General features: G+C 40.9%; 1 protein-coding gene across 2 annotated transcripts in view; it reads right to left on the reverse strand.

The window, feature by feature from the left end:
* The window catches only part of LOC113029322 (collagen alpha-1(XV) chain-like), a 122,247-nt gene extending 111,267 nt beyond the window's left edge, over positions 1 to 10,980 (reverse strand). Inside the window, exon 1 of one of the 2 annotated variants that reach the window (XM_026180149.2) lies at positions 10,826 to 10,980. In XM_026180149.2, the coding sequence (XP_026035934.2) occupies positions 10,826 to 10,839 (14 nt within the window). In that variant the 5' untranslated portion in view covers positions 10,840 to 10,980. The remainder of the gene's footprint in view (positions 1 to 10,825) is intronic. The other variant, XM_080306131.1, reaches the window with a different exon arrangement.
* Positions 10,981 to 15,714: the final 4,734 nt, after the last annotated feature.

Raw genomic sequence — 15,714 nt, forward strand, 5'->3', positions numbered from 1 at the left:
AGTGATGTAAAGATGTCATTCAGATATGCCCAGTTTGAACTTTAAGCAGGGCATTTTGAGTATTTTTTATTTTTTTTTGAGGTAGCAGCCAAAAAGGGTGTAGTTTGTGTGTGTGAGCACCTGTGTGTACACCTGTGAGCATGGACGAGCTTGTATTTAAAAGGTTCCTTCATGTAACCATCTGCTAGAGGGTGTGGGGAGCCATAGGCATGAAGTACGTATGGAGGAGATCCAGGCTCCAGACATCCAGAGACCCTCAGAGTGCCCGTGAGCTCCGCCTGCAGCCAGAGTCAGCATTTTCAGTGCCAGAGTGACCAAGCCCAGGCCGAGAGGCCGAGGGCACCTCACCCCCGAAGGGGCCCAAGCGAGCCCCAGGCTCCAGACCCCGACAAGCAGCCACCAGGAGGGAGCCGGTGCAGACACCAAGAACCACCAATGCACTGATGTCTGAGGGCGTCTGCCACTGGCAGGGGGAGTGGTGGTGGGGAGATACCTTGTATTTCACTGCTATAGCACAACAGCTCATATGTTCAGCTATGTTCAGCTTACATGTGTTAAAATATTTTCACACTCTCCGCATCTATTCGCATGAATTTGCAGCATTAATTTTTATGATCAAGTTAGATTTTTCCAGTTTTTCTCATGTGAATAATAATATCCGACTAATCAGACCACTGCATTTGGCAACAAGAGTGCTTGTAGCTTAAAACACGCACCGGTACTGAATAGGCAATGATATGGAAATAGTAAAATAATACTGTTTTACATCAACACATGGCTAAATGCTGTTCCAGGTCAGTCAGCTCTCTGAAATTATTTCTCCGCTGCCAACTTTGCCAAAGAGCTCAGTCTGCTCCCCTGACATCCTGAAATATGTACCAAAGCTGTCGTGATAAAACTTCAACTCCTGGATCAAACCTGCTGCTGTTCCCCCCCCACCCAAACACACTTTGTGAAAAAGACGAAATAGCCTAACATGATTAGCTCTAACAGCTGGCTAAAGAATTCAAAAGTTAGAGCTCAATAAAAATCAATATTTGTGCTTATTACCTTATTACTTTCGACATTAGAACCATCTTGTGAACGATGCCGTATCTTGTAGATGGGCTCATCAATCAAAAAAGACATTTCATCAACTCATAGAGGTGATGTTAGGTTTATTAGCTGCCAACAATATTATAGCTGGCAGTATGTGCAGTTACTCCTATTTAGACAATAACCTTGTTATTAGTCTCCTATATGTCATCTGGTACTACCTAAAGGACTAAATTGACAACCTAAACCTATGAGTGAAATTCAGTTGTTTTTTTGTTGTTTTTCCACCATGAATTACCTGGCAGAACCTACCCATGTGAACAGTGAAAGGCCGTCTTTGTGAGCTCATAAACACACATGCGCACTGTTGCAAATCCGCACACAAACACACACACTTAATAACCATCCCCCGCCTCCCTTTGACTGGCCTTAAGAAGTGTTCTGTTGCTGGTTAATGAAGAGGAGGGAGGTGGCGAGGCAGGTGCTGCTGCAGGGGAACAGTGGGCCACTTGTGGTTCCTTTGAGGGACTCTCCACACTCGTCCATCTCTCTCTGCCCCCCTCCTGCACGTTCACTTTGTCTCATGCTGTTTCAGCCCTACCACCATCACAGACAAGTGTGATTCCTTGCCTCCTTGCCTGTCATTTCTCCCACTCTTAATCATTTCTTTTCTCTTATCCTTCTCCTTTCCTTACACTGGATGAAGATAAAAATAAATAAAAATAAATAAAAATTCTAAATCCAACAAGAGTGTATTTCCTGGACAAATAGATATGTCACATCCTAAGATGTGGAACCCAACATCAACTCAACTCCTGTTTAAATTACATCGTTTATCTAACCAGCCAAATTTTTGTACCTACTGAAGCTTGGCTGGTTGCTGGGATTAGTCACAGAAAGAAATCAGCTTTTAACATGTTTGCGAGTCATTGTTTTTGTCCTTGAAATACACAAAGATTCAGTACAGAACAAGTATTCAACAAAGCACATTGTCAAACAGGATTCTTTTAGTAAAAGAATTCTTTTAGGATTCTTTTTTCCTCTTTGAATTGAATTTTGCACCATCAATATGAACAACACCTGCACTGCAGATGAGTCTCCCACCACAATGACAATTCTCTCAAGGGTAATGGGCTCTGAAAGAGGCAATGAACTATTAAGAAGTGATCAAACTCCCATTTAGGACATCAGTACAACTCATTTTTCTGTGCTTCGTCTCACCACAGACGGCTAGCTCTGCAAAAACAAAACCTATAGAAACCTCAGATTCCAACTCAGTTTGAAGTCTTCTTCTCTACTCTGATAGACACATTAAAATCAATACTGCACTGATTTAGACTGCTTTCCAGATTTTAATGAACGCTAAACGCTGTGTGCCATTTATTTGGGAATCATCTTTTATTTAACTTACATCCATCAATGAAAGGTGCAGAAGCATGACAGTAACTTTTCACCCACTGTTATCGCCACCTGGTGGCCGTAAAAAATACAAAATAAAAAAATTTAAATGCTGGTTTTAAGCACCTCCATGTTGACTTAGACCATAAGCAGCATCCAGTTTTTGCAGATTCTGTGAAATCTTGATTAGTCGGTACTAACACACTCAAAGTGTGCCTGTAAAATATCTCCCACATCATTACTTCAGCAGAATCAGCCTGAATCTGCAGACCTTAGTTGCAATTATATGCTGGTTGAGTTCCTGTCTTATTCCAGTAATTAAATTCAACTTTCTGACTCAGTTAAGGTCAGTGTTCATGACGCCACCATAATTATGAGACTGGGCGAAAAAAGGCATGTTTGGCACAGTTCCAAGACAAAATCCACTGCTGAACAAAAGGGTTATATAAAGTTTCCCAGTTTTGCCAGAAAACATTGTGATGATCCCCAAGACTTTTGGGAAAACACTCTGTGGACTGCTAAGACAAAAGTTGAACTTTTTGGAAGGTGTGTGTCCGATTACATGTGGTGTAAAAGTAACGCAGCGTTTCACACCAACCATAAAATATGGTGATTGTATTGTGTTGACCTGGGGCTGTTTTGCTGCCTCAGGAGCTGGAAGGCTTGCTGTGTTAAGAACCATAAATTCTGCTGCCTACCAAAACATCCTGAAGGAGAATGTCCCAGCCATCTATTCATGACCTCAAGCTGAAGCACACTTGGGTTCGGAGTGGAAATCAAGAAAATCAAAAGAAAGACTTCGGAGTGGCCTAGTTAAAGTCCTGACCTGAATCTGATTGAGATGCTGTGGCATGACCGAAAACCCTCCAGGGTGGCTGAATTACAACAATTCTGCAAAGATGAGTGGGCCAAAATTCCTCCACAGTGATGTAAAAAATTCATTCAAACCTATCACAAAGGCTTGATTGCAGTTGTTGCTTTTAAGGCTGGATGCTAGAAACTTGATGACAAGAAGATATAGAAAGAAAAAAAAAGATGAATTTGAAGAAAAAACCCGGGGGGCAAAGACAACCACAGAGAAAAGACAAGGGAACTGAGAAAGAAAGAAAAACCAACTAAAACTAAACCCTCAAACACCAATGTGTCCATTAGTAAATAGATGTCATAACAGATCTTTTTTTTTTCCACTCACTCTGTGGCTGGCCAAGAGAAGAGCTCTGAGAAAAACATGAAATAAACATAAGATGTGAAATGCCCCCCCCACAAAAAAAGCCTTGTAACCTTAATGATCATCCAAATTGTTAAGTAAGAAATGTAATGGGTTTTTAGAACCTTTTTAGGAGTACATTTCTACCTAATTTTAAAAAAAAAACTACATCAGTATAATGTTGTTAGATACTGCTAAAAAGCTCAAGATTAAAGAATACATTAATACATTATAAACCATCAGCCATTTGTGATGTACAGTTTAGATCCTTCAAAGCACCATTAACCAACGCAAAACCTGCCTCTGTTGCGTCTTCACAAGGTGAGGTGAGGTTCATCTCAATGTGAGTTTGACATAAAAGGAAAAATAAGTGTTTCAACACTGCCCAGAACAACGGTAGGAGCTCACACACACAGCAGCCATGAATCAAATGCCCTCTCATCTCAAGCGACCAGGCACAATCTATTTCTCATTCTCTTCTTATTGTTGACACACTGTCATTGCTGGGTCTCGCTGCCTAGCAACAAAATCTGGGCAGGCATTTTTCCAATCTTCTGTCAGGGAGAAGCTCCGCCCCTCACCGTCCCCGGAGGAATGATTGAAAGGTCACTTCACTCCTCGCCTCGTCTCAGAGCAAAGATTGTCTTTTCTGAAAACTATCAAGAGGGTGTGTGTGTGTGTGTGTGTGTGTGTGTGTGTGTGCGCGCGCGCGTTTGTGAGAGAGAGTCCGGGGGAGGACACTTGAGTGTTGGTGCAAAACATTCGGTGATGAGTGGGCAGAGCAGCAGCTCCACAGACCTGGTGATCGAAGTTGTAAAGGGGGAGGTTACGTTGCAAGATCAATAAGCCGACACTTACCTCATGCTGAATGTTACCCTATCGGATTGCTCCATTGTTATTCTTCAATAGGTCAAAGGCCCTGTGGAGCGCTATCAAAGGAAAAGTGTTTCATTTTATTTATTTATTTTTTTTTACAAACTGGGTCATTGTATTGTATTTTTGGTCATCTTTTGTATTCATTAGGGCACATTTTACGCACCCTATCCATGCTGAAATGCTGGAACAAGCTACTGAAGAACATCATAGAAAAGTATTGTGGGCAAATATAGGTTAGCTTTTGCTTTATGTTCAAATAACTTAGACTTGTGGATTTTCATTAGCCCAGAAATTGCATTTTATTAAACAGACATGGATAGCCAAAGCCAGCAAAGCCTTGTGTTGTGAGCATTTGTAGAACTGCTTTGTAAAATTATAATTTTTCATTTCAGGGTCTCAAATACTGGACTTCTGACAGATCCTGATGGCATAGTTGAATGTTACTTGCATCTAAATGGACCAGCACATTTAAAGTGTCTGTTTTTTAAATCAGCTACCAAAGTGTCTAGTGCTCTTCACAGACCACTAGACATTAACCATAGACCGTCAAAGGTCAGTGATAGTCTGCCAAATCAAGTGACAATGGAGAAAACAAAACATCCAATGGTGAAATGAAATGGGCAAGCTCCAGGTTGATGTGACTACTAATGTGAATAAGGGATATTGCAGGGAGACGTAAGACAAGATGGCAATTACATTAGAGGGTTACCTATGCAGCCGGAGCCTGGAATGTTTGCTAGGAACCAAAGCGATGTGGGTTGAGCTAATTGCTTCCTGTGTTTATGCTGCTTTAGTGCTGATTAGCTGTGGCGGCTCGCCCATCTGCATAAGAAGCCAGAGGAAGTGTAGCAGTTGAGGGGCAGCATTGGCCTTTTGTTTTACAAAAAACTCTTTTTCAAGATTTGTTTATTCATTTTTAATTGAGATGAGAGTCACCAGCAGTCTTGATTTCATAATCTGATGGTGCTCTACATAGCTGGCTTAAAGCCTTCTCCCCCTCTTCGTTTGTTTTTGCCCGGGCATGGTTCTCTGTGATTTTTTTTTTTTTACCCCCATCTATTTAAGTCAGCATTTTTGCACGATTAAAAACAACAACAACAACAATCTTTTAACATTGTGGACTATTAAATATTGTCTTTCTTTAAGCCATGGACTTGATCTCTCACTTAGGGCGGAAGCAGTTCCATGTCCAAATCGTAGACAAGCCCATAATGTGTTTTGTTCTGCAAATCCATAGCTCAATGCAACCCACGCCCATCAGATTCAGACCCGTCTCACCTCCTCCCCACCTCAACCTGGCCATATAGAGAAAGGGTTTAAGTCTCCCCCTGATGGTCTTTATCAGTGTCTACACTCTTGGGGGTCCTGTCCTACTTCCTATCATTGTTGGACTCTGCTTTTCTATGTAAGAGAGTCTAAATGCCAGATATTGTGTCTCATGTCACTAGCCAGGGCAGTACTGGACAATGAGAGGGAAGTCCCTCTTACAGAATTTTGCAGTAGAAGGTTGGAGGGGTGTTAGTACTGTAGATTATAATGTTGACAGCCTGGAGATGGGGGGGTTGTGTTTTGTGAATCATTTTTACTGGCTTTTTGGGTCCTAAAAACTACTTAGATTTAGGAAAATATAGAAATTTGGGTTAAAATATGACACAACACTGACAGTGCATGCTGAAAAACTGTGCATTGAGAGTGTGTTTCAATATGATCCGAAGTATCCATGTGAGACAATTTGGGAGTGGCAGACCATAGCAAAGCCTGGTGCTTCATGGCACAAACGTCAAAGGACACCATGTACATGTCTTTGAAACGGAGTTTGACACCCTGAGAAATGAACAGGCTGGCACAGAAAGCAAAGGCAAATTGATCCCTGCACAGATTATCAGTGCGCTCAAAGGAAAATGAGTTTATCCTCGTTTTGCGACATTTCAAGCACATGCTTGATGATTCCTATAAGTTACAAATAATGGACAAATTGTTAATTATGTTAGTTTTCAGATGTGCACGACTTGAAAATTATATTTCTGTCATTTATTTGCAGCTACCCGCTTTGTGGTACTCAGGCATCAGGCACCCAAGTGTGTGTGGATTTCTGTTGTGTTGTGTGTAAGTATTCATTGATTCTCAATTTAAAGCAATGGCTGAACAATTTGAAACAATGACTGTCAGTTGCTTTCAGTCAAGCGATTAGTGAGTAGTATAGAATTTGATCAACACATCATCAACAAACTGCAGTGTGAAGACAAACCCTTTCCAGCCCGACAAATGTCAAAACACCCCCCACAACAACACATTCTTCAAGACTGGATAAATGTGTTACTTAAGAATTGTTAAAGAAGACAAAATATTTGTCATATTCTACCCACATCAGCTGGACCATTAAAACCACTGACAGGTGAAATGGATACCACACTGATGGAAAACCTTGGGTTTTGGCAATTATCCTGCATGACAAGCCCCATAATTGCCAGACAATGCACCCTGCCACACTACAAAAACTGCTCAGGAACGACAAAGAGCCCAAAGGCTTGAACCAGCTCCTAAACTCCCCAGCAACAACAACTGGAACAAACCAGATCCACAGACACTCCACGCTGAAACTCACAAGGCCGAGTGGATACATGTTCCTAATGCCAGAGGACACTCCAAGAGGTTCTGGTGGCAGAAGTAATAACTGCATAAGTTATAACAAGAAATATCATTGCAATTGTTGTGAAAGGAACAGAAAAATACATTTCAATTAAAAGTGTTCAACAGGAAGTTGTGCCAAGACCCCAATTACATGTTCTCAGAAGAAGAGTGAAATTACATTTTTATTACAAAAAGGAGGAGGGGGAAAAAAAAAAGTGTGAAAGCTATGAGGTGGAAATTAAAACAAATTGACATGCATATTTCATTCTGATGAATTTGACAGAGCCCATTAACTGCACTGCAGTGGTGTTTTTTTGTTTTTTTTTTACTGAGGTGAATGTAGCTGAGGGTTGTGATGAAAAGAGAATGAAAATGGGAGCATGAAGGGGGAGGCGGAGAGCTACATTTATGGAGTTGAATGAATTTAGTCCCATCTCTATGTGAGGAGACGTGACTACATTGCGAAATAAATGGTCTCTTGTTCACAGCAGATTGATAATCTATGGGTCTCTCCTTGAACTGTAAGCATGGACTGTAACTTCAAGAAGCTTCGATCCAGATGTTTTCGAGCAAGACCATTACATCAGACCAATCAATGCTGACCAAAATCTTTTGAACTGTGTGTTTGCACAGTTGCCCGATACAAATCACTAAAAATCAAATGCAAAAGTAGAGAGTTTAGTTCAGTTTAAACTCTAAAAAAAAAAAAAAAAAAAAAAAAAGTGGTTTTGAGACTTGTTCATACTCTTCTATCTCAACCCTCTGAGGTCTACGTCACAGATGACAACCCTAACCCTAGTAAGGAATGTGAATAGTTTTCGATATGCATCAGTTAGACTGATTATTTTTTTCCTTGTTCCCTGATTGCCAAGACTTGAGAAAACTATTTTAAAAATAAAAAAAATAAAATAAAAAAAAATAAAAAAAATCACACACTGGGATTGCCTAGGATTAGAGTTGGGGTTATGCTGGAGCTGAGGTTGTCATCAATGTTAACTTAGACCTCTGAAAGATTTTATAAAGACTTAACAACAATGAGAAACCTTAAGAATTTCAATCAACAGTGCAGTGATTAATTCAGTATGGAATATTCAAGGCTATGCAACACTATTAAATGGTAGTTAAAGGGAAACCGTTTGCATCCTCAAATTACTTCAGATTTCTGTACTCAGTACTTGTCTAACACTAAGACCTGTCTCTGTCAGGCAGACGTGAAATGAGGGTCAGCAACAATGTGGCAACCAGAAACTGTACAATTCAAATAAAATTTAATGGTTATAATGGGAGAAGTAACCATGGCAAAGACCATTTTCAGAGGAATATTTTTGTTCGTTTGTTAAGCAACTTAACAATGACCTTTGACTCAATTGAGAAATTAAGAAAAGGATCTCAAGGAATGTATCCACACAAAACCGTTTAGCAAAGATTTAGTCTTTAGGCACTTTGTTACTAGCAGTCCGAGAGAGGAACACACAATTTGTTCCAGTTTCTTTATTTGAATCCATGAAAAATGCCAAAGATAACACAGTTTGACAGGCATAAAATAGCATTTTTGCACCAACAAGGTCATTCCCAACGAATTATTGGCTGAAAACTCTCAGCATGGTGAGCAGTGTGTTCTGAAATGATTTGACAAAACTGAACAAGTAGAGAACAAAAGAAGTGACATGCCTTAAAAAAAAAACTAAAAAAAAAAACCTTGATAAACTAGATAAATGATATCTGAAAGTCATATCTTTAAGAAACAGGATCAAAATCCAACAAAGACCTGGTACAGATGCACGGAACATTCAGGTGATCTATGTAGTTTTTGTTGAAGCCTCATCACATCCAGTCTCAGTGGAAGGCTGGATTTCAAAAAGCTTTTCTTAAGGAGGAGAAACAGGGAGAAAAGCCTGATGTATGCCAAACTACACAAGAGCTCAACTGAACTGGCAACGGGTCTTATGAAGTGATGAATCCAAATGTGAAAGTTTTGGTGCAAGTTGTCTTCCAAATGTATAGAGATCAGGAAATAGGTACAACAGCGAGTTTCTACAGCCATCTGTAAAACAAGGTAGAGGCTCTGTCATTGTTTGGGGCTCCACTTCAGCCAGTGGTGTTGGGGATCTTGTCAAAAGAAGAAGTGTACCATCAGAATATGATCTACCATGCAATACATGTCATCTGTAAAGCATCTGATTGGGAAAGCTTCATTTTTCCACATGAAATAACTCTCCCAGTGCAGTAAAAGCATATCAGTCATGGGCTTGAGACTGGTTACGGTAGCAAAATTACAAGAAAACTCACCTAAGAGAGTTCAAGCTGAAAAACTTGTCTGAAATTATTTTAACTTTGTTAAAGACTTAAAACTTGACTTGGACTTAATATTTTGAAACACACAGCTATTAGAAACATTAACAACTTACATTTCTTCCTGCATTTTACTTCAGACGTGGTTCGGACTTGAGTTTAACACTTAAAGCAACGCTAAAGATTACTTGAATTTGTCTTCAGTTGTTCAAGATTAACTCAGACTTGTGCTTTAAAGCTGTAAAACTGCTTTTTCTCAGTTATCACTATTCATTTTCTCTAGGAAAATATAATTAAAAGCCCATGCCCCTGGTTTAATACTCATACGCCACACAACAAGGTTGAATTTCAAAGACTGAACATGCAATTGTAGATGAACTTCAAACATGATATAAAGCCAGCATCCATAGTGTTAAAAACTTCCATTCGAGCCACTTTCATCTGGTTTTTCCTTCCATCTAAAAAGCCACTCCTGTGGTCTGATCAATACCGTTTCAAATTTTTATCAGACAGAGAACAAAACAGACACAGCTATACGCAACCTTCAAAGCTAAGTCCCCTGGATGCATAATGGAAAAAAAACAAAAACCTAACAAGCCCATCTCTCATTAACATTCCCCCACAGTCACCTTCAACAATGCATCTGCCTTTCTGCGAGTGGCAGCACTCAGTGGGGAGATGGATTTCTCTGTTCTCGTGTTGGAATATTTTAATGTGTCATCAAAGTGGCAGCTCATTCCTGGCACAGCGAAACACTAAGCCAGAGCCAAACACTGGAACAAGAAGTCTGTCTGAGGGATAATATTAGCATACAGCCTCTGTGGTTTGATACGAGAACGAATTCAGACAAGACTTTATTGACTCTGAGGCAGCCTGAATGGCGCAGTGATTGTAGACCTTTGTGCCACTGGCATGAAACAAGAGATTGCAGTATAGGCTGTGGAGGCATGTAGCGTCTGCATGAGTGTGTGTGTTTGAGGGTAGCTTCTTTTCTCCGACTCAAGCAAAGCACCGTGAAAGGTCTTTTACAATTTTCTTTAAATCTTCCTTGGCTTTTCAGGCCTGAAGAGCAACCAAATACAACAACCTCTCTCTCACATTTCAACCTGTTCATGGAAACTGGAAATCAGGTGCAGTCAAAGGTTGACAGTTTGACAGGAGCAAAAGCAAAAGCAGCAGTGTGAAGCGCTTCTTTAATGTAAAGTTAGCTGTTGGAACAGTATCATTTACACTGTACCAAAATTCTCAAAACAGACAGCCACAATATTCTGCCATGGTCTTGCTGCAGCATGACACCACAGACAGTAAACAGATGGACCTAGGCCTCGCAATGCTGGCTTTATTAAAAAACAATCTTTGAACTTTTGGGTGGAGAATTTCACTCACCAAAATCGAAGCATAAAGGTTTTAGATGGCTTGTTCACCAGCTCATATTATTTCCCAGCTCGTTCCATTAAAATACTTCAAAGTTAGCAAGGGCACAAACGCTCACTGGTTAGCAGTCAGGTGAGGCCTGATGGACACTGATCAGTTACAGCTGCATCTGCTATTAATGCCTAGTTGAAGCATGCTAATCCGGTGAAAGCTGTAATGTTCTAGGAGGAAATGGAGCTGATAATGTTAAGATTTTCTTTGGGAGTGACCAGGATGAACAAGATTAGAAATGAGAACATCAGAGGTCCAGCTCAAATTGAAAAAGAATGAGTGGCCTGGTTGAGATGGTTGGGACATGTGCAGAGGAAGACCTCAGAGAAGATTCGTGGTTGTAGTGAAGGAGGACATGCAGACAGTTGGTCTGACAGAAAAAGACAGGATGAGATGGAGGCAGATGATCCACTGTTCTGACCCCTAAAGGAGGCAAATGATTGAAGACATGTTGAATCAACTTGAGAGAAAATGGAATAAAAGGCAGCCAACATCTAAAGAAGAGCTTTGAATGTCTTTCAAAACGTATGGAGAACTATTCCTTAAGACTACTTAAGAAAATCACAAGAAAACATGTCAAAGACAGTTCAGGCTGTGTTGAATAATAAAGGTGGTCACACCAGATACTGAGTTTCAAGTTTTTTTTTAATTGTGCAAACTCTGTTTAAGTATTATATTCTGTCTCTCTACATATGCTTGCACGTTTTAATAAATCACAGCAGCTATTCCCCATCTTCCTACCAAAATACAAAGCAACGATGTGTAGTTTGTAAATACAGAAAACAATTAATAGATGGATGCAGAAAGATGGAAATAGCCTAAAGATGTTGTTTTAGAAATGTAGAAATAAATTCAGTATCTGAGTCAGTGCATTAACTAGGAGAGCCAACATGTAGATTGTAGATATCTAAAGATTTATGTGCCATAGCGTGTTCATATAAGAGCTGTCTGTAACCATATAACCACCATCAAACTGTAAAATAAATAAAATAAGATTTATATATGGAAAAGACTCTGACCGCCTTTTCTAGCACGGGGAATAATGATGAAGTCAGTGAAGCGGTTTCTTTAGTGCTGCGGTGGTACTCAGTCTAAGGTCCACAGCATTCAGAATGAAACCATCTCTTGTGTGGTTAAGAGCGTCCACACGCAGCTCTTCACACTCTAGTTCCTCTGAACCACTGTTAGAAAGACAGCTCTTGTACTTTGCTGCACTTTGCTGCACTTTGCCGTCCACAGCCTGTGTGAGTCATTTCCTCTTCAGAGGGTCTGAGCACTTCAGCCGCGGTTCAAAAAACTGCAGCGAGAAGAGAGGCTCCGGCTAAAGCCACAGCACTGGGATCAGTATTTTTAACCACCACAGAGCGGGGAAAACAAACTCCCCACATTAACGCCGCTTGGCTGTTAAACTGAGGATTCAAATCCTGACATCCTCGTTCCTGCTAGTAATTAGGCGTGCGTGTCATTTTATGCTCTCGGTTACTTGGAAAGTGGGGTCACTTTTCACAGAGCCAGACCGTCAGTCACCACCACATGAACTCCTGCCTCCGGCTTTACACCTGTTGTCTGCTGGGAGACAGAAAAAGTGTGAGCAGTGTTAGCAGGCCCGGCCCTGCACCCTGATGGGGATATCTGATCCAGGGGTGGCCAACAGCTGAAAAGTGCTGTCAGCACTGTGACGCCAATCACCCCTTTAGATCTCGCTTGCCCATGATGTGCTATGACTGTAGAGGAATTTGGCAGAAAACAAAATGTGTGAGGAAACTGTAAATTTGAAACTTCTGAGAATGCAACGTGAGAAGATGAATTACTCAACCCTCTGTAAAAAACAAAACAAACATGGTCACCTTGCACATGGTTTACTCCCTTAAATACTAAATTACTCCTGAAAAAGCAGCTGCAGACTCATGCACATAAGTCACCATGGGGCGGTGGTTGTGGTGGGTGGGGGGTGTGCAGTGAATTTAATGGAGGAAAAAAATCAAGATATGAGCTACAGTTGCAGCTATTCACCCCCTGATGACACTGGTGATATATTTCAGAGCTGATGAGAAAAGCAACTTTATTTCAAGTCTCACCACAAAAAGGCAGGAAGAAAAAAAATGCTTGCTGTAGTAATGAGGAGAAATGTTGCAGGGTTAACGCCCACCTTGCAGATTGTGCACTGGGCCAGTTGTCTCACTGTTGAATGATTTCAATTCTGCAACTGAGTAATCTGTGACTGAATAATGCTGGCAGCGCTCCAGCGCAGCTAAATTGAAAAGCTTGGGAGTAATTTGGCCCGTGATGAGAAAGAGATATCTACACTGCTGAGTTTCTACGCTGGATTTGTGTTGTTTTATTCATGCTCGAACGCTGATAAAGAGCCAACTGTAAATAAAGGAAGGGGCGCTGAGTCGACTGAAGCTGTTGCAGACAGTTTTCGTTTCTGCACCAGCGAGATGTATTCTTATTTGTTTGGTGAGATTTGAAGGTGATATTTCCCCTTCTTTGCCTTCTTGCTAAAGGTTAGATGAGAAGATTAAATATGTAGCTGAGGTATCAGCTTAGCATGAAAACAGGAAACAGCTAGATATGCTCTGCGCAAAGGTAACTAGAGACCATGCTGCAGAGTGATCCCACCATAGACGATATAAAACAACGACATAGCCACTGTGTTATCACCAGTGTTGGTCAAGTCACTTGAAAAAAGTAATCAGTAACTAATTACTGATTACTTCCCCCAAAAAGTTTAAAAACATGATTTACAACCTTAATAGCAATAGATCTTTCAGCCCAATTCTACTTTTTCTGCATAATCCATCATATAAAATGTAATCAAATGGAAAAAGGTTTTTTCGCTGTAAAAAGAAGTTTTCTTCCCACGCAGTGAACAGCGAACGCTAATGTTTTTGTCACTTTTTACGGAATCAACCTCAAAGTAAGGTCAGTACTTCCATGCTTTAAACGCTGCACGTTCATACTCTCTCCCGCACTCGATATATGATCCATTGATCTGCACACAGCTGTTGCCACGAACGTCGCACTCGCTCACGTCACTGTCATGAGACACTCTCGCAAAAAATCACGGTTTTAGTAACGCAGTAACGCAGTGTGCTTACGGGAAAGTAACAGTAATCTAATTACCTTTTTTGCAATAGTAATCCCTTGCTTTACTTGTTACTTGAAAAAAGTAATCAGATTACAGTAACACATTACTTGTAACTTGTAACGTGTTACTGCCCATCTCTGGTTTTCACCCACTGGTTTGTGAACTACTATTTTGAAGCTTTTCAATTCAGTTTTATTTATATCCTGCCAGTTCACAGCAAGCCATTTAAGTGGTCTTTATAGAGTCTATGATATTAGAGAGAGAACCCCAACAGAAGCACTTGGTGACAGTGGGGAAGAAGAACTCCTCTTTAACAGGAAGAAACCTGCAGTTAACTGCCAGGATATAAGCTTTATTAAAAAGGAACATCTGAAACCAAATCTTAAAAACAGAGATGGTGTCTCCCAAATGTCTCAGGTTTAGCATTTTGAACCCTGTTTTCAGTTAGAAGGGACCATATTTGGAAAAGATGGTGGGCCACTATCAGTTAGTGATATACAGCTGTGTTAGGATGTCCTTGTTTCATATAATTTACCAAACAAAGCTGGAGCTCAGCTTGGACAATTACCACTCAGCAGGCCAGATAATCTATCCATCCATCTCTTTCCTACCATTAATCCGAGTTTGGGTAGAGGAGGCAGCAGTCTAGGCACCTCTTTCAACGCATCGGGGGGGGGGGGGGGGGGGGGGGGGGGATCTATGGATCTCTCTAGTGATTCCTTAGTCTGCCCCAGGACCTCCTCCTCGAAGGACATGCATGAATAACATCACCTTGGAGGAGTCAATGCCATGTACCTCAAGCTAGTTTTGGAAGCTGAAGAGTCTGCAAGGATCTTTGCCCCTTGACTGCCACCCAACCACAAGGCACCAAACTCTCAGAGCCCCTGGTGTGGTTGGTGGGCCTATTAGAAGGCAGATCAGTTTAGCTTCTTTAACCAAGGCCTGGCCCTGCCCTGGTGCTGCTGTCCTGGGCAGGCTAAACTAGATCTTTGATTTAAGGTTGCAATCCACCAAGGGGAGATATCCACTTCATTAGATAATAAATTAAGTTAGATCATCCTGGTCTTTTATCAATTTTTAGAATTATTTCTAACATATATTTATTTCATTTTTTCATTGATCTGGATGCAACATTTTCAGTCTGATAAATACTCATCAAATTGACTTCTTAAACTTGGGTGACTGGAGGGTTCCCCAACCTTATAAACAAGATAGATGCATAACAGTGAGCCACAAGATTGCACATCAACTATTGTGAAACCAACTTATTAATCCCAAGGGCTGTTCACAAAGAACTGGAGAAATGACTGCAATCACAGCACTAAAAGATGGCAAATATTGTACTCTTAGGCCCCTTCTTTGGTTCAGAGGTGGCTGTCTGCCTTTTACAAACCAGTGCTCCTTTCCGTCCAGGATGTGCATATCCTCATCATTGAAAGAGTGGCCACACTTGCTTTAAAGCTTATGGCACACAGTTTTTGTGCTGATGTTAATGCCAGAGGACGTTTAGAACAATCACCTATTCACCAAGACCATTTCTGCTGAGGCTTCAGTGAACAATAGATACATCAACTGAAGGGCCTCATGCATCTGTCAGATCTGTGTCAGGTCTTTGCTGCCCTGCCCCGCCACCCGCTTCTTAAGGAGTTTTAGATATTGTTCATCTGCTGAGCTTATTTTTTAACCCCTGACACATCTTTTGTCCTCCAACTGTCTATTTTCCTCCAATCTTTTAAGGTCACACTGGACTGCTAAGTTA

This window comes from Astatotilapia calliptera, chromosome 9, assembly GCF_964374335.1.
Source record: "Astatotilapia calliptera chromosome 9, fAstCal68.1, whole genome shotgun sequence".
Classification (NCBI taxonomy): domain Eukaryota; kingdom Metazoa; phylum Chordata; class Actinopteri; order Cichliformes; family Cichlidae; genus Astatotilapia; species Astatotilapia calliptera.